The sequence below is a fragment of the Cebus imitator genome, unplaced genomic scaffold (genome assembly GCF_001604975.1).
Source record: "Cebus imitator isolate Cc_AM_T3 unplaced genomic scaffold, Cebus_imitator-1.0 Scaffold299, whole genome shotgun sequence".
Lineage (NCBI taxonomy): Eukaryota > Metazoa > Chordata > Mammalia > Primates > Cebidae > Cebus > Cebus imitator.
In genome coordinates this window covers 302,795-326,171 of record NW_016107614.1, presented here as the reverse complement: position 1 = coordinate 326,171, position 23,377 = coordinate 302,795, and the positions used below count along the sequence as shown (strand labels likewise).

General features: G+C 38.6%; 1 protein-coding gene across 1 annotated transcript in view; it reads right to left on the bottom strand.

Annotated features, from left to right (window-relative positions):
- HPSE2 (heparanase 2 (inactive)) overlaps positions 1-23,377 on the bottom strand; it is a 277,616-nt gene that overhangs the window by 24,345 nt on the left and 229,894 nt on the right. Inside the window, exon 8 of the mRNA XM_017502836.2 lies at positions 6,243-6,388. Coding sequence (XP_017358325.1) covers positions 6,243-6,388 — 146 coding nt within the window. The remainder of the gene's footprint in view (positions 1-6,242; positions 6,389-23,377) is intronic.

Here is a 23,377-nt window from a genome sequence, read left to right as displayed (position 1 = left end):
TGTTCAATTAAATGAAAATGATATGGGCAGAGGTACAGCTGAGCCATGATGGACAAGTAGTGTGAATGAGAAATAAATTTTCTTATTGAAAGCCATGGAGATTTGGGGGTTCTTCATTATTGCAGCATAACTTCACCTATCCTGACAGATACACACATTTTGATGACATTGATATTAACTCTCTGGGAAGCTTTCACTAATTTTGCCCCCACTTGCTCTGTATGAGAGCCCTTATTTCTCCATACCCCCAAGAGCACTTCCAATGTGTTCTTTTAAAATACCCTTGTCAACCTGAGAGGTGAAAATGGAATTTCAATGTTGTATTAATTTGTATTTTTAAAAATTAGTACTGACACACAGCCTTTTTTCATTTACCATTTAATTTCTTTTGTAAGCTGACCATGTCCTTAGCCTATTTTTCTTTTCTTTTTTTTTTCTCTGTCACCCAGGCTGGAGTGCAATGGCGTGATCTCAACTCACTGCAACCTGTGCCTCCTGGGTTCAAGTATTCTCCTGCCTCAGCCTCCCTGGTAGCTAGGATTACAGGTGTGCGCCACCAAGTCCGGCTAATTTTTGTATTTTTAGTAGAAACATGTTGGCCAGGTGTTCTCAAACTCCTGACCTCAAGTAATGGCCTGCTTTGGCCTCCCAAAGTGCTGGGATTACAGGCGTGACACCACACCTGGACACTTTTGCCTGTTTTTCCATTGATTTATAAAAACCATTTATTTATTAAAGAGCAATCTTTTGTCTGCAAAATTTCCCCCAGTTTTCTTTGACCATTTCAGTTTATTTACATTGTTTTCTAATATATAAAAGTTAAAAAAATTTATGTTGTCAAATTTATCTTTTTGATTTCTTCTTTTGCTGTTTACCTACCTCAAGATTATAAGACTATTCACCTTTTTGGAATCCTTTTAAACCAGCATAAGATGTTCAGAATCCTGAGAGAACTATATGCCTACACCCACAAGCCTTTCAGCATGTATCAGCAAAACTATAATGATTTCCTTCTCTCTGTAGGAAAAAATACTTTGTTTCTAAGGGGTCCCTTAGGGCCCCATCTGGATGGGTTAATGAGAGGAAACTGAAAAAAATGACCCAGCCCCACCTTCAAAGGAGTTCAGAGAAACTCTAAGTCAACTTTGCCCAGAGGAAAGCATCATTCCTTGTAGAAATAGCACCCCTCATCCTGGGTCACTCACCTCTGCTTCTAAAGGTGCTAATTAAGAGTTGAGTGACCGAGGACAGGTCAGTATGGTGACATGGAGTTTTTTTGGTTTTTGGTTTTTTTAGAAGCACAGTTTCCAGGACTCTTCCCTGGAGATTTTGATTCAATCTATTTGGGATTAGGGACTGGGAATCTTTATTTTAAAAAATCTTTCTGGGATATTCAGCAGATGAATTGGGTTTGGGAATCACTTGCTTAGAACAATCCATTAAGATTATTGGAAGAACTACCAAAGTATATTCTGCTGCCTGTGCGTCAGAGGATTTTTCTTGCATCTGCAGGAAGGTACGTTATTGTGTTCAAGGCTTTTGGATGCCTGCATTTGTGTTCTGATAAATTACTAAAACAACTCTTCCATCTGATTTCTCCTCTGCTGGTCCTTCTTAATCCCCTGCAGCATGTGAACTAGCTTTTGTAGCTAAATGAGTTAGGTCAGAAGAGAATGCCAGTTGATTTAAGCAGACTTGTGTCCCCAGAACTCTGAAAAACGATGCTGGCAGCAAGGATGCTGGCAGCCTGAAGCAGTGTTGACCATCATTAAAGAAGAATATCGACTCTATTCCATTGGTGGGCTTTCAGCTTAGCTTAGCTATCTGTAAAACTGAGGAAGACACTATTAATTGCAGGATATCTAGGCTTCAGAGTGGGAGCAAAATACATGCGGATGGGTATCAATTGTGCCAGACTGCAGTAAACTCTTTTGCTGGCTACCATCAAACAAAGGCCAGCAGTGGAGGAGGAGAGAGTCACGTGCTTGCATTTATGAGTTTCTCCTCTGCAGAGCTGGGGCAGAATGAGCCCCTGGAGACTGCAGAAGAGAAGGTGGGATGTGGGGAAGTTGTGGGTGGGAGGGAGACCTGAAATCACAGCACTGCTGCAGGGAAAGCTGTCTTTTCCAAGCTGTTTGGCAATGGTCTGATTTCCACTTACATAGTTCCCCTGGGGGAGACAAACCAGTACAGCCCGGAGACCCACGTGTAGAGGCTCTCAGAACTCATAGCGCCTTCTCAGGTAGGAATTGGCATTAAAGACTGCCTCAGCCATCCCTCTCCCTGCTTGGCTTATGGGCAAGGACAATTAAGAGAGGCCTTTTTGCTGCAAAGGCACATTCTTGGCTGGGAGTGCAGCACCAACCTGAAAGTAGTGTGTTGAGAATCCAAATTCCTAAGGAATATGTATTCTCTGACCACAGAAAAATAATCTTGGAGAAAATGCTGTGTGAAGGCTTGGGCTGCAAGCAATTGCTGGCCTTCTGATGTTGTCAAGTCCAGGTGGCTTTTGGTTACCTTAGTGAATGTTCCTTTCAAGAGAGAAGTTGTCTGAGAGGACCATCTATCTTGCCCCATGTCTCACTCATGGGTGAGATTTTTTTCACCAGCAGAGAATCCATGTATCTGGAGTTCATTTTTTCTGGCTGTTCTTTTCCCTCTTGACATCTTGTCTGTGTTGCCATGAGAGGAGGGGGAAGTGAGTCAGGGAAGGGCGGCTGGAATTGGAATATCCTACATGTAAGAGGTGGGGAATGTCATGTGGGGAGGTGCATCTTGACTTCCAGATAGAAAGCAGTCATGTTCTAGAAATGTCTCCAGTGAAGCTGGGAGGCTGGGAAAGGGAAGGGAGGATGATGCTTTGCAGTCCACGGTCATTCCCACTGAAAGTCAATGTGCTTGAAACTGGGTTGATCCATTGTCTCCAAATCTAATATAAAGGTTTTGGGTTCGGTAAAAGTCAGGCCATGTTTTTGCCAAACATTTTTTCCCTTAATTTCAAAGCCCCTGTGTATTTTAAGGGAAATTTAATCCACATGTTTCTGATTCATTTACACTTAACTCATCAAAATATTGTTTTGTAAGACCCATTTGATGTCCAAGAAGCCTTAGGAACCATTTTTATGAGTTTTTAAAAAAACTTCTTCTGAAAAACAGGAAGTCATGTTTTGCCAATAATAAACGAACTTGAACCCCAAAAGGCTTAATTTTGCTTCAACATCCACCAGGTTCCAATTGGTTCTGAACTTGGCTAAGGACCTCATCTCCACCCCAGAAATATACATTGTCTCTGCAGAATGGCTCATAAAAAAAGGCTTCCTTGTCAAAACTTGATTGTTCTCTGAACAAGAAGATCGAGGGTGAGAACTGCCATTCTGCCAGTGTCCTAATTTGTTAATTCTAGAACAGAAAACAGAATAGCACCTGCTGGTGTTGGTATGAGAATCTAACATTTTCTCCCAAATCAATCATAAGAGACAACGCTCTACAATGTCAGAAATGACCCACAATGCAAGGGGCTGCCATGACAGGCATTGAGGTATCCACGCAGAGGTTGCATGACTGCCAGGGAGATGTGAAATGCATTCCTGTGTTGAACAGGACACTGGGCTGAATGATCTCTAAGGGCTCTTTCCAAATGTAACATTCTTTGCATTATTAATGCTGTTATTTGCATGTAGGAGTGATACCACAGAACCTTTGAAATTCAATAAAATAAATGCAAATATCTGGCAAGATGCTTGTCACACAGCAAGTATTCAAAACACACTAGAGTGCAGGGGTTGCTGTTTTAATAGACACTTTCTCTGGATTATTCTACTCATAAGTTTATACCTTCTCTCCCAATCACTGGTTTGACACACGGCAGATATTTTCAGAGTATGGGTCAAGGTTGAATAGTGTGAATCCACCATGGCCGCTCTGGGATGATTCTGTGATTTTGTCCTGTTGGCCACAGATACATGACTCAACAGTGCTTCCTTAACGGCACATGGTTTCTCAGAGAGGTGAGCAGACACTTCTATCTTTGAGCTATCCTAGCTAAGCACTGATACCTATTGACATGGAGGAGCCCTGCAACCTCAGCCAGCTCCATGCATTCATGGTGGGTTTTCTTTATGAATCTAATAGAAACAAAAACACCTTCACCCCAATTATTATCATTAGGGTCATATGTAGAATAGATTATGAAATTCTTTTCTTTCTGTCTTTTTAACAGGGACAGAGGTTGTACTGATAGACGCCCGGTGACACCGTTTCTCCAGAGAGGTTCTGGAGTAACTTTGCATAGAAATTAGGGGAAAGCTGGTGGTGTAGACAGAGAGTATTGAATGCAGATGATTTCAGTAACTTGTCTGAGGTCTCATGGTAGGGAATGGTAGAATTCCTAACCACTCCACCATATCATTTTCTTCTGGCTGATGTGGTAATATCAAAGGGGAAGAAAGCTTTAACTCTAAATCAGCAGTAACATCTTGATGCCCAATTTCTGCATTCATTCATTCATTCATTCATTAGCAAACATTTCCTAGGATCTTCATGCCAGTCACTACATTAGATATAAAGAATACAAAAATGAATGAGACACTGGCCCTGAGTTCATGGTATACTTAGACTATTAATGACAACTTCCCATGAGAATGTTAAAGAATGAGGATAAACACTGAGTGAGATTATGTGAGGAGGCTTCTACGAGGAGACGCAAATCCTGCTAAGCCCATGGCTGCAGACATTTTTTCCCTGAGTCCTCAGACTAGTAGTATAAAGGCCACAGACTGATATGCTTTCCAACAGGGATATAAGGTGCCAGGAGTAATTTTTCTCTCTTGAATCTGAGGTCCACCTTTTGGGTGGTTACCTCAGGGCCAGGGCAGAGACAAGGAATACAATGTTTCCTTGTGTGATGATCAGATAACTCCAGGCCAAGGCCATAAAGCAGTCACTCTCTGTCAGGTATTGGATTGAGCTTCCTGTTGAGCAAAAGGGATGTTGACAGCCTCTGGCCTCTGCCCAAGCCAGCCTCCCCTCATTTACAATAGGCACTTGTATCTACTGACAAGACAACTGGCCCCTGGCCCCCCTCTGCTCAGAGTGATTCTTTGAAAAGTCTTATCATGATAAATTAATTGGCTTGGCTCCTCTCTCATCAAGGAAGGAGAAGGAGCATCTGTTGTAACCTGACCACTCCATGCTCTTTGTACTGTCTACTCCCCTTGATCAGCTCCTGATAGGCCTGGGCTGGAATGAAGGTCTGGCTGGAGGCACTTGCTTACCATTCCCTGCTCCGTATTCCCCACCAGGATTTCTTTGCATTAAGAGAAAGAGAAAGAATTCTGTTTTCCAGGGCAGCCTACTCTGCCTTAAACAGGAAATGATGTAAAAAAGCCATATTTGGCCAGATGGATTTTGCTTTAGAGACCCCGTTCCCCACCCCCTGCCCCCAGTTTTAAAGTTTTCCCTTAGGGTCTTCATGTGTTAAAATTTTTTATCTGCCAAACTTTATTTACTGATAATTTATTTTCCTGTTTTAAAGACAACTGTAATGACAACCAGTGCTTTGAAAAGTCTTATCAGTTCAAAAAGAGAAAGATAACCCCACACTACCACATTAGGTTGTTATAAGTCCAGAGCCCCCAGAAAAGGAAGCCCAGATTTCAGTTAGCCTCTTAATTCTTAAAATTACCAAAAAGATTTTCGACACACTGGAAATGGCTCTAAAGCTGGCATGACTACCTCTGGGCACTCCTTTAGTTCTGGGGACCCCCAGCTTGAGACACATTGGTCTAGCGCTAGTTTTCTAGTGGTGTAGCTCTCCAGCATGCATCTTAAGAAGGGAGATTTATTTTCTCAAGCTCTGCTGGTGGATCATAGGAAAAGATTTTATACCTCTTGACTTGGCTGAAGCTTAGGCACACAAAAAAGCCTTGTGGGCATTACATCAACTGGCACAGAGAAAATGCCCAATAAAAATTTGTTGGATGAATAAGTAAATGAACAAATGGCAAAAATTTTAGGAACCTTTTATGATTAATCCACTAAGTATGAGAAGGGAGGGTTTACTTGGAGTAAAAGCTATGTACCAGAAATTATTTGAAACCTGAAAAGAGTAGGTATGGTGATTCCAGAGGCAAAAAGTTTTCAATAAGATTAGTGAATGGAGATGAGTCTTGAAGGGGTCCCAAATGGGATGGGGTGGGAGCCCCTTGAGGTAGCCTTTCTGTGCCATCTCTCTGAGGACTTACTTGTGGTGGTTTGTGCAGTGAGCATAAATCCTTAGTTTGTCCCGGATCACTCGGCCAGGCCGTGGCTTCCGCTGGAGCCCAGCCACATGCACAGCCAAGACTTTGGGGCCGATCAGGCGCTTGTAGAGGAGAGAGAGCCAGTAGTCCTGAGGAGAATAGAGAGGGAGAGGGTCAGAGAGAGAACACATGTGTAGGTGTTCTGAGAGTAAACAACACGGGGTCAGAAATTGCTTCCTACGGGAGCAAAGTGAGTCATGACCAATGCGGCCCTAAGCCTATAAGCATGGTCAGCCCCGTGAAACACGAACCTGGGTTGATGATGAAGTGGGCACTGTCTAAAGCGGCCTTTCAACTAAACTGTGTAAGTGGAGTCGGCCCACAGCAGCATTTGAACAAATGAATCAAGGCTTTTCATATATGAAATAAAACCATTCGAGGCTTTATATTTTCAACTTTCTTTTCTTATGACTTTACTTTTATAGTGGTTTATGATTTCTGTTTAATTATGGAATGGACTATTTCTATTCCTTAGAATTGTTACTAACATGATAATCCAATCTGTCATTCTCCAAATATTGTCACTGAAGACTATTACTGCAGTGGGACTGAGGTGAAGCTTCTCCACATAGGAGACCAGAGTCCTTGATTCCAGAGCCATACAAGCAAACAGAAAAATGTTTGCAAACCACGATGCTAATTCTTGGTTATCCTCAATAGTTTGACAATAAAAAGTGTAAAGAATGTGATGCTTTAACCATTCTATGAACATTTGTAATTCATTTAAAAACATTCAATCTGTGGGCCACACATTTATCTGCACTTATAAAAGCCCAGTTTAATTTCTGTTGTATTTGCTATTTTAGTTTGTGTTTGCATTTGATATAAATATAAAATTTATATTTCTATTGTGTAAGCTCTTATGTATTATGAGAGAATGACTTTAGTATTTATAACTCACTATATAAAATAGGGCTTCCTAATATGTTTAGGACCTCTTACCCCACTCAAATTCCTAAATTCAGTGAATATACTATTCAGTGCATACTATTCAATGCCTTAAAGACATCAGTTGTGTTTTATTAGCCTTCACCTTTTCAGGCAGAAGCCTTCTGATAATCTTTTTTTTTTTCCTTGTGTGGTCATTTATATATAATATCAGCAACTTAAAAATATCTGATGAACTACATAAATCAGAACAAAGTCTCAAAGCCCCTTTGCCACTAGAATGGCTCCAAATCTGCCCTGAGTAGTGAGCTCTAAGCCATGCCCTACCATTAGCTTTAATTTTAAGTGGCCTTAGGATGGCTGTTAAATATGGTCTCCTAATACTAAAAATGGCAAATGATCATTATCAGTTATATAAATGGAAAAAGTGTTGTGGGTTTTATGTGCTCAAATTTGATTACAATTTCTGTGTTTTTTTGAAACTTTTTGTGTTTTTGGTGATTATGAAGTGGTTATCACATTCCAAGGGGATTTCCACCTTTTTCCTACTAATTTTCAATGTAGTTTCTTTTAAATAATAAAAGTTAAAAACTGCAAGTTAGCTACGATTAGTACTATTTTCTCAGTAGCTCCTCTGAAATAATTATAATAATAATTAGATATGAGAATGTTTCAAGGTATATTTCAGGTCACAAAACTAGTGAATGGTTGACCACCAAAGCAAATAGAGATCTATTTGCCTCCAATGGCTGTACGACACTTTCCTTCATGCTGTGAAGTACAAAGTCATTATTATATAAAGACACAGGCAGCTGACAAACAAGAAATTCAACATAAAGGGTGGGTATAGAATCTGGAAGGGATCCTTAGTTTTTGTATAGAGGTTGCCAAAATTTATTTTCTGGTTTTTACACTTAACAAAGCATTTAGAAGACAAGAAGAGCAAAAGCACGAACCACTTCTGTTTCTCTAGTTCCGACTCACTACAGTTCGTTCCTATTTTTCTTATCCTTCATTCCAATGTCTTATTGCAAGCACCCTCGTTTTTATTTAGGTAATTTGAAAAAGCTAAACAGGCTCGCTCTCAAAGTTGCATTTGGGTATGGCTATTATCTTTGTGTCACAGCAATGTTCACTTAATGTGAGACATATTTGTAAGCAAGCCACTCACATTCAGGAAAAAGGAGATATTTATTATGTTTATTATGCTTAATTCTCAATAATTATGTAGAGGTAAAAAATAAACTTATATAATCCCCACCATTATTGAGTGGCAAACTTTAAATTTACTAACTTGAAACTTGTCTGCCTTTCAACAGGAGCTGGCTAAATGCCATGACATTCTCTAAGAAAGTAGATGAGGGTACCTGGGCAAAACTCTAAAGAGGTTTGGGATAGATATATAAAAGAAGTTGATAAGGTTAATTCCTAATGACCAACATTTTTCCCAATTTTTTTTTTTTTTTTTTTTTTTTTACTGTGGTGAGATCCACATAACATAAAACTTACCATCTTAACCATTTTTAAGTGTACAGCTCAGTGGTATTATGTAAATTCATAATGTTATATGACCATCACCACTGTCTATCTCTTATCACTTTTCATCTTGTAAAACTGAAACTCTGTACCCATTAAATATTAACTCTTCATTCCCCCTCCCCTAACCTCTGGCAACCACCACTCCACTTTCTGCCTCTGTGACTATTCTAAGTACCTCATATAAATGGACTCATAGTATTTGTCTTTTTGTGACTGGCTTATTTCACTTAGCATAATGTCCTCAAGGTTCATCCACGTTGTAGCGTATGTCAGAATTTTCTTCTTTTGTAAGGCTGAATAATATTCCATTGCATTTGTATCCCACATTTGAACTTAATTTGCAGCCTTATCCTGGAAAATGTCCCATATTCGATGAGAAAAATGTTTATGCTATTGTTGCTAGGTAAAGTGTTTGGTACGTCTGTTAGGTCTAGTTGATTTATTTTGTTGTTTAACTCCTTTACTTCCTTATGTCTCTCTTGTTTTTCTTATCATTACTGAGAATGGGATACTGAAGTCTTCAACTGTTATTGCAGAAGTGTCTGTTTCTCTTTTAATTCTGGCAATTTTCACTTCATATATTTTTGTGATCTGTTATTAGGTGTGTAAATATTTATAATTGTTATATATTCTTGCTGTATTGAACCTTTTATTAATATATAATGTCCTTCTTTGTCTCTCATAATCTTTTTTTTTTAATTGTACTTTAGATTCTGGGGTACATGTGCAGATCATGCAGGACTGTTGCATAGGCACACACATGGCAATGTGGTTTGCTGCCTCCATCCCCCTGTCACCTACATCTGGCATTTCTCACCACGTTATCCCACCCCGACCTCCCCACCACCCCCGTGCTGTCCCTCGCTGCCCCCCCATCTCTTATAATCTTTTAAAATTTAAAATCTATTTTGTTAGATATTAGTAAAGCAGCCCTGCTCTTATTTGGTTACTATTTTTTTGGAATATATTTTTCCATCCTTTCCATCTGTTTGTGTTTTTGGGTCTAAAGTGAATCTCTGTGTAGACAGCATATACTTGGATCCTGTTTTTCTTTTTAAATCCTTTCTGCCAAGCTCTGTTTTTTGACTGGAAAGTTTAATCAATTTACATTTTTAAAAATTAATTAATTAATATATATTTTTATTGCATCTTAGGTTCTGGGGTACATGTAAAGAACATGCAGGATTGTTGCATAGGTACATACATGGCAATGTGGTTTGCTGCCTCCATCCCCATCACCTGTATCTGGCATTTCTCCCCATGTTATCCCTCCCCAACTCCCTACCTGCCACTGTGCCTCCCTTAGTCCCCCTGCCACAGACCTCAGTGTGTGATGCTCCCCTCCCTGTGTCCATGTGTTCTCATTGTTCAATACCCACTTATGAGTGAGAACATGTGGTGTTTGATTTTCTGTTCTTGTGCCAGTTTGCTGAGAATGATGGTTTCCAGGTTCATCCATGTCCCTACAAAGAACACAAACTCATCATTTTTATGGCTGCATAGTATTCAATGGTGTATATGTGCCACATTTCCCTAGTCCAGTCTATCATCAATGGACATTTGGGTTGGTTCCAAGTCACTGCTATTGTAAACGGTGCTGCAATGAACATACATGTACATGTGGCCTTATAATAGAACGATTTATAATCCTTTGGATATATAGCCAGTAATGGGATTGCTGGGTCAAATGGAATTTCTATTTCTAGGTCCTTGAGGAATCGCCACACTGTCTTCCACAATGGTTGAACTAATTTACACTACCACCAACAGTGTAAAAGTGTTCCTGTTTCTCTACATCCTCTCCAGCATCTGTTGTCTCTGGAATTTTTAATGATCGCCATTCTAACTGGCGTGAGATGGTATCTCAGTGTGGTTTTGATTTGCATTTCTCTAATGACCAGTGATTATGAGCATTTCTTCATATGTTTGTTGGTCTCCTATATGTCTTCATTTGAAAAATGTCTGTTCATATCCTTTGTCCACTTTTGAATGGGTTTGTTTGTATTTTTCTTGTAAATCTGTTTTAGTTCTTTGTTGATTTTGGATATAAGTCATTTGTCAGATAGGTAGATTGCAAAAATTTTTCCCATTCTGTTGGTTGCCAGTTTACTCTAATGATTGTCTCTTTTGCTGTGCAGAAGCTCTGGAGTTTAATTAGATCCCATTTGTCTATTTTGGCTTTGTTGCCAATGCTTTTGGTGTTTTAGTCATGAAGTCCTTGCCTATGCCTATATCCTGAATGGTTTTGCCTAGGTTATCTTCTAAGGTTTTTATGGTGTTAGGTCTTAAGTCTTTAATCCATCTGGAGTTAATTTTAGTGTAAGGTGTCCAGAACGGGTCCAGTTTTTGCTTTCTGCACATGGCTAGACAGTTTTCCCAACACCATTTATTAAACAGGGAATCCTTTCCCCATTGCTTGTTTTTGTGAGGTTTGTCAAAGATCAGCTGGTTGTAGGTGTGTGGCATTGCCTCCGAGGCCTGTGTTCTGTTCCATTGGTCTATATCTCTGTTTTGGTACCAGTACCATGCTTTGATTACTGTAGCTTTGTAGTATAGTTTGAAGTCAGGTAGCGTGATGGTTTTTGTCTTTGGTTCTGTTTATTATGGCTTTGTTCTTTTTGCTTGGAATTGACTTGGCTATGTGGGCTCTCTTTTGATTCCATATGAAGTTTAAGGTGGTTTTTCCAGTTCTGTGAAGAAGGTCATTGGTAGCTTGATGGAGACAGCATTGAATCTATAAATTACTTTGGGCAGTATGGCCATTTTCGTGGTATTGATTCTTCCTAACCAGGAGCATGGAATGTTTCTCCATCTGTTTGTGTCCTCTCTTACTTCGTTGAGCAGTGGTTTGTTGTTCTCCTTGAAGATGTCCTTTACATCCTTTGTCAGTTGTATTCCTAGGTATTTTATTCTCTTTGTAGCAATTATGAATGGCAGTTCATTCTTGATTTGGCTCTCTTTAAGTCTGTTATTGGTGTATAGGAATCTTGTGATTTTTGCACATTGATTTTGTATCCTGATACTTTGCTGAAGTTGCTTATCAGGAGGAGATTTGGGGCTGAGATGATAGGTTCTTCTAAATATACAATCATGTTGTCTACAAATACAGACAATTTGACTTCCTCCTTTCCTAATTGAATACCCTTTATTTCTTTTTCTTGCCTGATTGCTCTGGCCAGAACTTCCAATACTATATTGAATAGGAGTGGTGAGAAAGGGCATTCTTGTCTAGTGCCAGATTTCAACAGGAATGCATCCAGTTTTTACCCATTTAGTATGATATTGGCTTTGGGTTTGTTGTAAATAGCTTTTATTATTTTGAGATAAGTTCCATCAATACCTAGTTTATTGAGAGTTTTTAGCATAAAGGGCTGTTGAATTTTGTTGAAGGCCTTGTCTGCATCTATTGAGATCATCATGTGGTTTTTGTCTTTCGTTCTGTTTATGTGGCAAATTACGTTTATAGACTTGCATGTGTTGAACCAGGCTTGCATACCCTGGATGAAGCCTACTTGATTGTGATGGATAAGCTTTCTGATGTGCTGTTGCAATCAGTTTGCCAGCATTTTATTGAAGATTTTTACATCTGTGTTCATCATGGATATTGGCCTGAAGTTTTCTTTTCTTGTTGAGTCTCTTCTGGGTTTTGGTATCAGGGTAATGTTGGTCTCATAAAATGATCTGGAGGGGATTCCCTCTTTTTGGATTGTTTGGTATAGTTTCAGAAGGAGTGGTACCAGCTCCTCTTTGTATGTCTGGTAGAATTTGGCTGTGAACCCATCTGGACCTGGGCTTTTTTTTGGTTGGTAAGCTATTAATTGCTGCCTCAACTTCAGCCCTTGTTATTGGTCTATTTAGGGTTTCAACTTCTTCTTGGTTTAGGCTTGGGAGAGTATAAGTGTCCAGGAATTTATCCATTTTTTCCAGGTTTACTGGTTTATGTGCATAGAGTTGTTTGTAGTAATCTCTGATGGTGGTTTGTATTTCTGTGGAATCTGTGGTGACATCCCCTTTATCATTTTTTATTGCATCTATTTGACTATTCTCTCTTTTCTTTTTTATTAATCTGGCTAGTGGTCTGTCTATTTTGTTGATCTTTTCAAAAAATCAACACCTGGATATATTGATTTTTTGAAAGTTTTTTTTTTGGTCTCTATCTCCTTCAGTTCTGTTCTGATCTTATTTCTTGCCTTCTGCTAGCTTTTGAGCTTTTTGGATCTTGCTCCTCTAGCTCTTTCAATTTTGACAATAGGGTGTTGATTTTAGATATTTCCTTTCTTCTCATGTGGGCATTTATTGCTATAAATTTTCCTCTAGACACTGCTTTAAATGTGTCACAGAGATTCTGGTACGTTGTGTCTTTGTTCTCGTTGGTTTCAAAAAACATCTTTATTTCTGCCTTCATTTTATTGCTTATCCAGTCAACATTCAAGAGCCAGTTGTTCAGTTTCCATGAAGTTGTGCGGTTCTGAGTTAGTTTCTTAATCCTGGATTCTAATTTGATTGCACTGTGGTCTGAGAGACTGTTTGTTATGATTTCCGTTCTTTTGTATTTGCTGAGGAGTGATTTACTTCCAATTATGTGGTCAATTTTAGAGTAGGTGTGATGTGGTGCAGAGAAGAATGTATATTAGTGGATTTGGGGTGAAGAGTTCTGTAAATGTCTATTAGGTTTGCTTGGTCCAAGTCTGAGTTCAAGTCCTAGATATCCTTGTTAATTTTCTGTCTCATTGATCTGTCTAATATTGACAGTAGAGTGTTAAAGTCTCCCACCATTATTGTGTGAGAGTCTAAGTCTCTTTGTAGGTAATGAATAACTTGTTTTATGTATCTGGGTGCTCCTGTATTGGGCGCATATATATTTAGGATAGTTAACTCTTCTTGTTGCATGATCCTTTTACCATTATATAATGCCCTTCTTTGTCTCTTTTGATCTTTGTGGGTTTAAAGTCTATTTTATCAGAGACTAGGATTGTAACTCCTGTTTTTTTTGCTCTCCATTTGCGTAGTAGATCTTCCTCCATCCCTTTATTTTGAGCCTATGTGTATTCTTCCATGTGAGAAGGGTTTCCTGGATCCAGCACACCAATGAGTTTTGACTTTTTATCCAATTTGCCAGTCTGTGTCTTTTGATTGGGGCATTTAGCGCATTTACATTTAATATTAATATTGTTATGTGTTAATTTGATCCTGCCATTTTGATGCTAGCTGGTTGTTTTGCCCATTAATTGATGCAGTTTCTTCATTGTGTCTATGCTCCTTACAATTTGGTACATTTTTGGAGTGTCTGGTACTGGTTGTTCCTTTCTATGTTTGGTGCTTCTTTCAGGAGCACTTGTAAGGCAAGCCTGGTGGTGATGGCATCTCTGAGCAATTCCTTGTTCATAAAGGATTTTATTTCTCCTTCGCTTATGAAGCTTAGTTTGGCTGGATATGAAATTCTAGGTTGAAATTTCTTTTCTTTAAGGATGTTGAATATTGGTCCCCACTTTCTTCTGGCTTGTAGGGTTTCTGCTGAGAGATCCTCTGTGAGTCTGATGGGCTTCCCTTTGTGGGTAACTCGACCTTTCTCTCTGGCTACCCTTAGCATTTTTTCCTTCATTTCAACCCTGGTGAATCTGATGATTATGTGCCTTGGAGTTGCTCTTCTTGAGGAATATCTTTATGGTGTTCTCTGTATTTTCTGGACTTAAATGTTGGCCTGCCTTTCTAGGTTGGGAAAGTTCTCCTGGATAATATCCTGAAGAGTGTTTTCCATCTTGGATTCATTCTCTCCATCACATACAGGTACACCTATCAAACATAGATTAGGTCTTTTCACATAATCCCATATTTCTTGGAGGCTTTATTCATTTCTTTTTACTCTTTTTTCTCTAATCTTGCCTTCTTGTTTTATTTCATTGAGTTGATCTTCAATCTCTGATATCCTTTNTGATATCCTTTCTTCTGCTTGGTCGATTCAGCTATTGAAACTTGTGTATGCTTCTCAAAGTTCTCATGTTGTGTTTTTCAGCTCCATCGATTCACTTATATTCCTCTCTAAGCTGTTTGTTCTCATTAGCATTTTGTGAAACCTTTTTTCAAGGTTCTTAGTTTCTTTGCATTGCTTTAGAATGTAATCTTTTAGCTCAGAGAGGTTTGTTATTACCCACCTTCTGAAGCCTGTTTTTTGTCAATGCATCATACTCATTCTCCATCCAGCCTTGTTCCCTTGCTGGTGAGGAGTTGTGATCCCTTGGAGGAGGAGAGGTGTTCTGGTTTTGGGTATTTTCATCCTTTTTGCACTGGTTTCTTCCCATCTTTGTGGATTTATCTACCTGTGTTCTTTGTGGTTGGTGACTTTCAGATGGGGTTTCTGAGTAGATGTCCTTTCTGTTGCTGATAAAGTTATTTCTTTCTGTTTCTTAGTTTTCCTTCTAACAGTCAGGCCTTCCTGCTCTAGGACTGCTGGAGGTCTACTCCAGACCCTGCTTGCCTGGGGATCACCTGCAGTGGCTGCAAAACTGTAAGGGTTGCTGCCAGTTCCTTCTTCTGTTATCTTTGTCCCAGAAGGATACTTGCCAGATGTCAGCCTGAGCTCTCCTTTATGAGGTGTCTCTTTGGTTATATGGGGGTCGGGGAGCTGCTTGGGGAGACAGTCTGTCCCTTATAGGAGCTCAAGTGCTGAGCTGTGAGCTCCGTTGTTCTGTTCAGAGCTGCTGGGCTGGTACGTTTAAGTCTGCTGCAGCGTAACTCATAACTGCCTTTTTTCCCAGATGTTCTGTCCCAGGAAGGTGTGGCTTTATTTATAAGTTCCTGTCATTCTGCTCCCTATTTTCAAAGAATCCCTGCCCAGCAAGGAGGTAGCCTACTCACAGTCTGCCAGCAGAGGCATTGCTGAGCTGCCGTGGGCTCTGCCCAATTGCTGTGTGAACTTCCTTGCAGTTTTGTCTATAGGGGTATAGTTAGAACTGCCTTGGTAATGATGGTCTGCCTCAGTAATTGTGGACTATCTCTGTAATGGCAGACTGCCTTGGTAATGGCGGATTGCCTCAGTAATGGCAGACTGCCTCCATAATGGTAGACTGCCTCGGTAATGGTGGACTGCCTCAGTAATGGTGGACGCCCTTTCCCCCACAGAGATGGACTGTCCTGGTTCCAGCTGTGCTTGCTGTGAACCTCTCAATCCAGAGCGTTTCAGATTGCTGGTCTTTGTGGGGGTGGGATCAGCTTAGCCAGATCACCTTGTTCCCTGATTCAGCTTCCTTTTTTTCATTTTAACAGGTGACTCTGTCTCCCAGGTATTTCGGTCGCCAGTTGAAATGGCGCCCAGATTTATGTGAGTTTTTCTGCAGAGACCCACTGAGCCAGCTGAAACAGCCACACTAGAGACTCGTGGTCCTTTTCCATCCGGGAATCTCCTGGTCTGTGGGCAGTAAAAATTTGTTTGGAAATGCAGTGATCACTCACCTTCTGCGTTTTCGCTGGGAACTGCAATCCAGAGCTGTTCCTATTCGGCCATCTTGGATCCTCTCCAATCAATTTACATTTAAAGTAAACTACTGATAAGGAGGGAATCCTGCCATTTTGATGTTTTCTATATGTTATAGCTTTTTTGTCCCTCATTTCCTATATCACTGTCTTCTTTTGTGTTTGTTGATATGTTTTAGTGAAATGTTTAAATTCCCTCCTCATTACCTTTTGTGCATATTGTATAACTATTTTCTTTGTGGTTACTTTGGTATTACATTTAACATCCTAATTATAACACTCGAATTTGCATTTATACCAGCTTAACTTTAACAACATACAAAACTCTGCTCCTTTACAGCTCTGTCCTCACCCTTCTGTTGTTTGTTGATGTCACAAAATTAGATCTTTATACATTATGTGCCCCCAAAACATAAACCGATAATTCTTTTAAATACATTAGTCTCTTAAATTATGTAGAAACAAAAATTGGAGTTACAAACTGAAGTAACAACAATACTAGCTTTTAGACTAATAATTGATAATTGTTTTTAAAAGAAGTAATAGTCTGTTAAATCATGCAGAAAAAAAGTTAAAACCTATTGTCTTAATAGGAGTTAAAACTTATTGTTATAATAATGCCAGCTTGTATATTTGCTCATATATTTAATATTTATTGAGGTCTTTATTTTTTCATACAACTTTTAATTACTGTCTAGTATACTTTCATTGCAACATGTAGGGGTCACAAAATCTCTCAGCTTTTCTTTATTTGCGAATGTCTTAATTTTTCCCCCATTTTTGAAGAAAAAGTTTTGGTGGATAGAGGATTCTTTGTTGACAGTTTTGTTTTTTTTTTCTTTTAGCACTTTGCATATATTGGCTTACTGGCTTCTGGCCCTCAAAGTTTCTGATGAGAAAGCTGCTGATAATCTTACTAAGAATTACTTATATTTGACAATTCACTTCACTCTTGCTGATTTCAAGATTTGATTTGGCCTTTAAAAGTCTGATTAAAAGTGTCTTAGTGTGGATCTCTTTAGATTCCTCTTATTTTGAGTTTATTGAGCTTCTTGGATGTTTATATGCATATTCTTTATCAAATTTGAGATGTTTTCAGCCATTGTTTCATTGATTATTTTCTGGGCTCTTATTTTCTCTTCCTCTGGGACTCCTACAGTGTGTATATTAGTCCATTTAATGTTGTCCTTCAGGTCCCTAAGGCCCGGTTCATTTTTCTTCAATCTTTTTTCTTTCTCTTCCGCAGACTAGATAATTTCCACTGTCCTACCTTTGAATTTGCTGATTCTGTCTTCTGACTGCTCCTGTCTGCCTTTGAATTCCTCTACTAAATGTTTATTTCAGTCATTGTACTTTTCAGCTCCAGAATTTTTTTATTTCTCTACAGCTTTTCTTTCTCTTTACTGATATTTCTGTTTTGTTTATACATCATTTCCTTGACTTTTCCCACATCTTCTTTTAGCATCTTCAAGATAATTGGTTTAAAGTCTTTGCTTAGTAGATCTGCTATCAGGTCTTTTTCAAGGATAGTTTCTATGGATTTATTTTTTTTCTTTGAATGAGCCATACTTTCTTGTTTCTTTGTGTGCTTTGTAATTTTTTGTTATTGTTGAAAACTGGATATGACTCTGGAAATCACATCCTCTTCCTCCCTAGGGTTTGCTGGGTTTTAGTTGTTTTCGTTGTGTGTGTGTGTGTGTGTGTGTGTGTGTGTGTGTGTGTGTAATTGTTGTAGGCTGTCTCTGTGCCAAGGATCAGCTTGAGGTACAAACTTAAGGTCTTCTCAGGTCTTTTTTGAGCCTGCGCCTTTTCCTGGGAATGTGTAGTTACTTTCTACTTTTCCCTGTATACACAGTTGCTTTTGAATGTTCCTGTATTTAATGTCTGAAAGGAAAAAGAGAAAGAAAGGAGAGAAGGAGAAAAAAAGGGCACCAACCTTGTAAATTCCCTACAGTCACTTCAGCCAGAGGGGGATTGTATTAATGGAGGGAGGTGCAACAAAATGGTTGCCTGCCTCTATCTGCACCTCTTGGTCAGAAGCAGCCATCAGAGATCGGAGTAGAGATCCCTGGTATTTAGAAGATGGGGTATTTTTGACCACCCTGACTCCTGCAAGCTGTATGCAAACTGCTCTAGGAACACATACACAGCTACCTGACATTGGGCTAAGAGGTGGGAAACAGGTAGTCCCTACTGAGTTAAGAGCTGAAATTGACCAAAATTAACTACACTTCACCTTCTGAGCCTTTCCTTGAAAGCTGCAAGCCTTTAATAGACCTCAGAGTTCTAAAATTGTTACATGAAACAGATTCTGCCAGTGCAATTGTTGTCTGGGCAAAGAGAGAGATTCATGATGCTTCCTATTCTGCCATCTTCCCAGAATCCTCTGTAACATATCTTTTAATTTTGGTAGCAACAATCCTTTAGCTGTATATGGTATAAATATTCTGTTCAAGTTCGTAGTTTGGCTTTTATCACTGTTTTTGTTTATTTGACATGGAGAATTAAAAAAAAATTTTATAGGAAAACATATCAATATTTTTCTTTTGGTTTCTTCCTTTGTGAAAATGACCAAATTGCCTTCATGACCAGCCTGGCCAACGTGGTAAAACCCCATCTTTCTAAAAATACAAAAAATGAGCTGGGCGCAGTGGCAGATGCCTGTAATCCCAGCTATTTGGGAAGCTGAGGCAGGAGAATCGCTTGAACCTGGGAGATGGAGATTGCAGTGAGTCGAGATCATGCCATTGCATTCCAGCCTGGGCAACAACAGCAAAATTTTGTCTCAAAAAAAAAAAGAAAGAAAATGATCGTACATACTGCCAAAATCAATCTACAAATTCAATGCAATCCCATCAAAATACCACCATCATACTTCACAGAATTAGAAGAAACAATTCTAAAATTCATATGGAACCATAAAAGAGCCCACATAGCCAAAGCAAGCTTAAGCAAAAAGAACAATCTGGAGGTATCACACTACCTGATTGCAACTATACTATAAGGCCATAGTCACCAAAACAGCATGGTACTCGTATAAAAATAGGCACATAGACCAATGGAACAGAATAGGGAACTCAGAAGTAAACCCACATACTTACAGCCAAATAATCTTCAACAAAGCAAACAAAAACATAAAGTGGGGAAATGTTACCCTTTTCAGCAACGGTGCTGGGATAATTGGCTAGTCACATGTAGGAGAATAAAACTGGATCCTCATCTCTCCCCTTATACAAAAATCAACTCAAGATTGATTAAGAACTTAAATCTACAGCCTGAAACTATAAAAATTCTAGAAGACAACATTGGAAAAACCCTTCTAGATATTATCTTAGGCAAGGATTTCATTACAAAGCACCCAAAAGCAAATGCAATAAAAACAAAGATAAATAGTTGGGACTTAATTAAACTAAAGTGCTTTGGCACAGCAAAAGGAACAGTCAGCAGAATAAACAGACAACCCACAGATTGGGAGAAAATCGTCACCATCTATACATCTTTCAAAAGATTAATATCTAGACTCTACAACAAACTCAAATCAGTAAGAAAAAACAATCCATTGAAAAGTGAGCTAAGGTCATGAATAGACAATTCTCAAAAGAAGATATACAAATGGCCAACAGACATATGAAAAAAATGCTCAATAGGCAGGGCACGGTGGCTCATGCCTCTAATCTCAGCACTTTGGGGACTGAAGTGAGTGGATCACCTGGGGTCAGGAGTTCGAGACCAGCATGGCCAACATGGTGAAACCCGTCTCTACTAAAAATACAAAAATTAGCCAGGCATGGTGGCAGGCACCTGAGATTTCAGCTACTTGGGAGGCTGAAGTAGGAGAATTGCTGGAACCCAGGAGTGGAGGTTGTAGTGAGTTCACATCATGCCATTGCACTCCAGCCTGGGCGACAATAACAAGACTCCATCTCAAAATAAAATAAAATAAAATAAAATGCTCAACATCACTAATGATCAGGGAAATGTAGATTGAAACCACAATGTGATACCACCTTACTCTTGCAAGAATGGCTGTAATAAAAAAATCAAAACCCATAGATGTTGGCATGGATGCAGTGAACAAGGAACACTTCTACACTGCTGGTGGGAATGTAAACTAGTACAACCACTATGGAAAACAGTGTGGAGATTCCTTAAGGAACTAAAAATAGAACTACCATTTTATCCAGCAATTCTACTACTGGGTATCTATCCAGAGGAAAAGAAGTCATTATACAAAAAAGATACTTGCACACGCATATTTATAGCAGCACAGTTCGCAATTGCAAAATCGTGGAACCAACCCAAATGCCCACCAATCAAAGAGTTGATATAGAAACTGTGGTATATTTATACAATGGAATACTACTCAGCCATAAAAAGGAATTAATTAATGGCATTTGCAGTGGCCTGGATGAGATTGGAGGCTATTATTCTAAGTGAACTAACTCAGGAATGGAAAACCAAACATGTTCTCACTGATATGTGGGAGCTAAGCTATGAGGATGCAAAGGCATAAGAATGATGCAGTGGACTTTGGGGACTTGGGAGGAAGGGTGGTGGGGGCGAGGGCTAAAAGACTATAAATAGAGTGTAGTGTATTCTGTTCAGGTGATGGGTGCAGCAAAATCTCACAAATCACCACTAAAGAACTTACTCATGTAACCAAATACCACCTGTACCCCAATAACTATGGAAAAAAAATCACTGAATAACTTATTTAGATTTTTTTTGATGAAAGTATACTATTAAAGGCAAAATAAATAAATATAACTTTGAATTTTTATTCCTTTCTATTGCTGTAGTCTCTGCTTCAGGAATCTATTAGATCTCCATTCTCCGTTCTGAACACCTATCATCTCCTTTCTGATTATTTTTTAAACATTTTGTTTTTCACTCTGCAACAGGTTGTCTCGTTTGTCCTTCACATTGCTGTATCTATTTTCTCCAGGACTATTTCTGTTATTTACTATGTCTAATGAGCATTTTAATTGTTATTATAATTTTAGTTTCCTTGTAATATTTTCTTGTCTCCATTAGCTCACCTTATTGTCTGGCTCTCATTTAAATTTTTCCATTTTATGTATATTATGTATGTGTTTCCCATATACAGCAGACTATATGTAACTTACATGACAGTTCTGAAGCACATGAGACCCTACCATCCACTGTAAAATCTACTGTAATACTCATACTGCTGCATTGAGTTATGTGATTACTCTCTTTGCCATTGTTTCCTTACTTTATGTTTTATAGCTTTATCCACATATCTACTCCTAAGCAAAATATTTTTTAGTGTGTTAGCTTTATAAAAGCGGTACGTAATTTCCTGTGTCTTAATTTTTTCACTTAACTTTATGCTTCCAAGATTCATCCAGGTTGTTACATACACTTACAGTTTGTTCATTTTTAATTTTGTATAATACTTCATTGTGTGAACATCCTACAATTTATTTATCTGTTCTCCTACTGATGGGTATTTGGATTGTGTCCAGACTTTTGCTATTGTAAGCAATGTGGTTTTGAAATTCTTGTTCCTGTTTCCTTATACACAAGTGAAAAAATCTGGAGGAATGTTACTGCAGCTGTGATTGGAGACCAGCAGCAACTTCATCACTGGGTGCTTCAAAGAAATGAAAATTCAAGGACTTTACCCCAGGCTGACTGATTTAGAATCTCCAGGGAGTGAGGATCTAAAATTGTGTGACAATCTAGGTGATTCTGATGCTTACTAAAGTTTAAGAAACTTGTTCTAGTGTATATACCTAAGAGTGGAATTGCTGTGTCATGTACAACTATATGAATATTCAACTTTATAGGCTAATGCTCAATTGTTTCCCAAAGTGATTCCAGCTACTTATACTCCCTCCACCAGTGTCCATATAGTCTCCTCTTGATTTACATCCTTGCCAACACTCATTGTTTTTAGATTTCTTAATTTTCTCTTTTTGTGTGTTGTTTAAGAAGAACTTCCCTATATCTAGTTCATAAAGATATTCTATATTTTCTTTTTAAATTTTTAAAGTTTTTTTTCTTTCATGGGTAAGTCTTTAACCAACCTAGAACTGATCTGGGGTATTTGTGAGATAGGTATCTAATTTGATATTTTTCCATGTGGATAGTCCAATTATACCAGCATCATTTATTAAATCATCTTTCCTTTCTTTAATGATCTGAAATGACCCCTGCGTCCTATATTAAACTCCCACATATTCATGAGTCTGTTCCTAGGCTCTCTATTCTGCTCTGTTTCTTTGTCCTGCACTAATACCACACTGTTATAATTACCATTGTTTTTATACTATGTGTTGAAATCTGACAGAGCAAGTCCTCCTTTCTTGTTCTTCAGAAATGGCTTTGTTAATCTTTAGTCTTTGCTCAGTCATAGATACTTCAGCATCAGATTATCCACTATCCAAACAAAATCTGTTGGAACTTTGGAATTCAAATGAGGAGAATTTATGTTTTTATGATATTGGGTCTTTTTATCCATAAAGATAAAAAATCCTAAAAACTCCTTCCAAGTAGGGAATCTTTATTTTCTCTTTCTGCTTTGGAGGTGAAAGGTCCCAATCATGTAATTTTTCTCTATTAAGAGACTGTCCTAGATTTTTTATAATGAAAATAAATCTTTAATGGAGGAAAAACATGAAAACCTTTTAAGTTTAGAGAATTATCCCAAAAAACATTTTATTTTATTTTATATTTATTTATTTATTTATTTAGAGACAGAGTCTCACTTTGACGCCCAGGCTGGAGTGCACTGGTGCCATCTCAGCTCACTGCAACCTCCGCCTCTCAGGTTCAAGTGATTCTCCTACCTCAGCCTCCTGAGTAGCTAGGATTACAGGTGTGACATCATGCCTGGCTAATTTTTGTATTTTTAGTAGAGATGGAGTTTCACCATGTTGGTCATGCTAGTCTTGAACTCCTGACCTGGTGATCCACCTGCCTCAGCCTCCCAAAGTGCTGAGATTTTACAGGCATGAGCCACCATGCCCAGCCAAAAACATTTTATTTTTAGGAGTTTGCTATTAACCATTTAGTAGTGAGCAAAGCAATAAGGAAAATACAGTGTTAAGCCCCAAACTTGTCCTGTGGGCAGATTCACTGATTTTCCATTTCTTTTTTCCTTTTCTTTCTTTATTTCTTTTTCTTTTCTCTTTTTTTTTTTTTTTTTTTTTTTT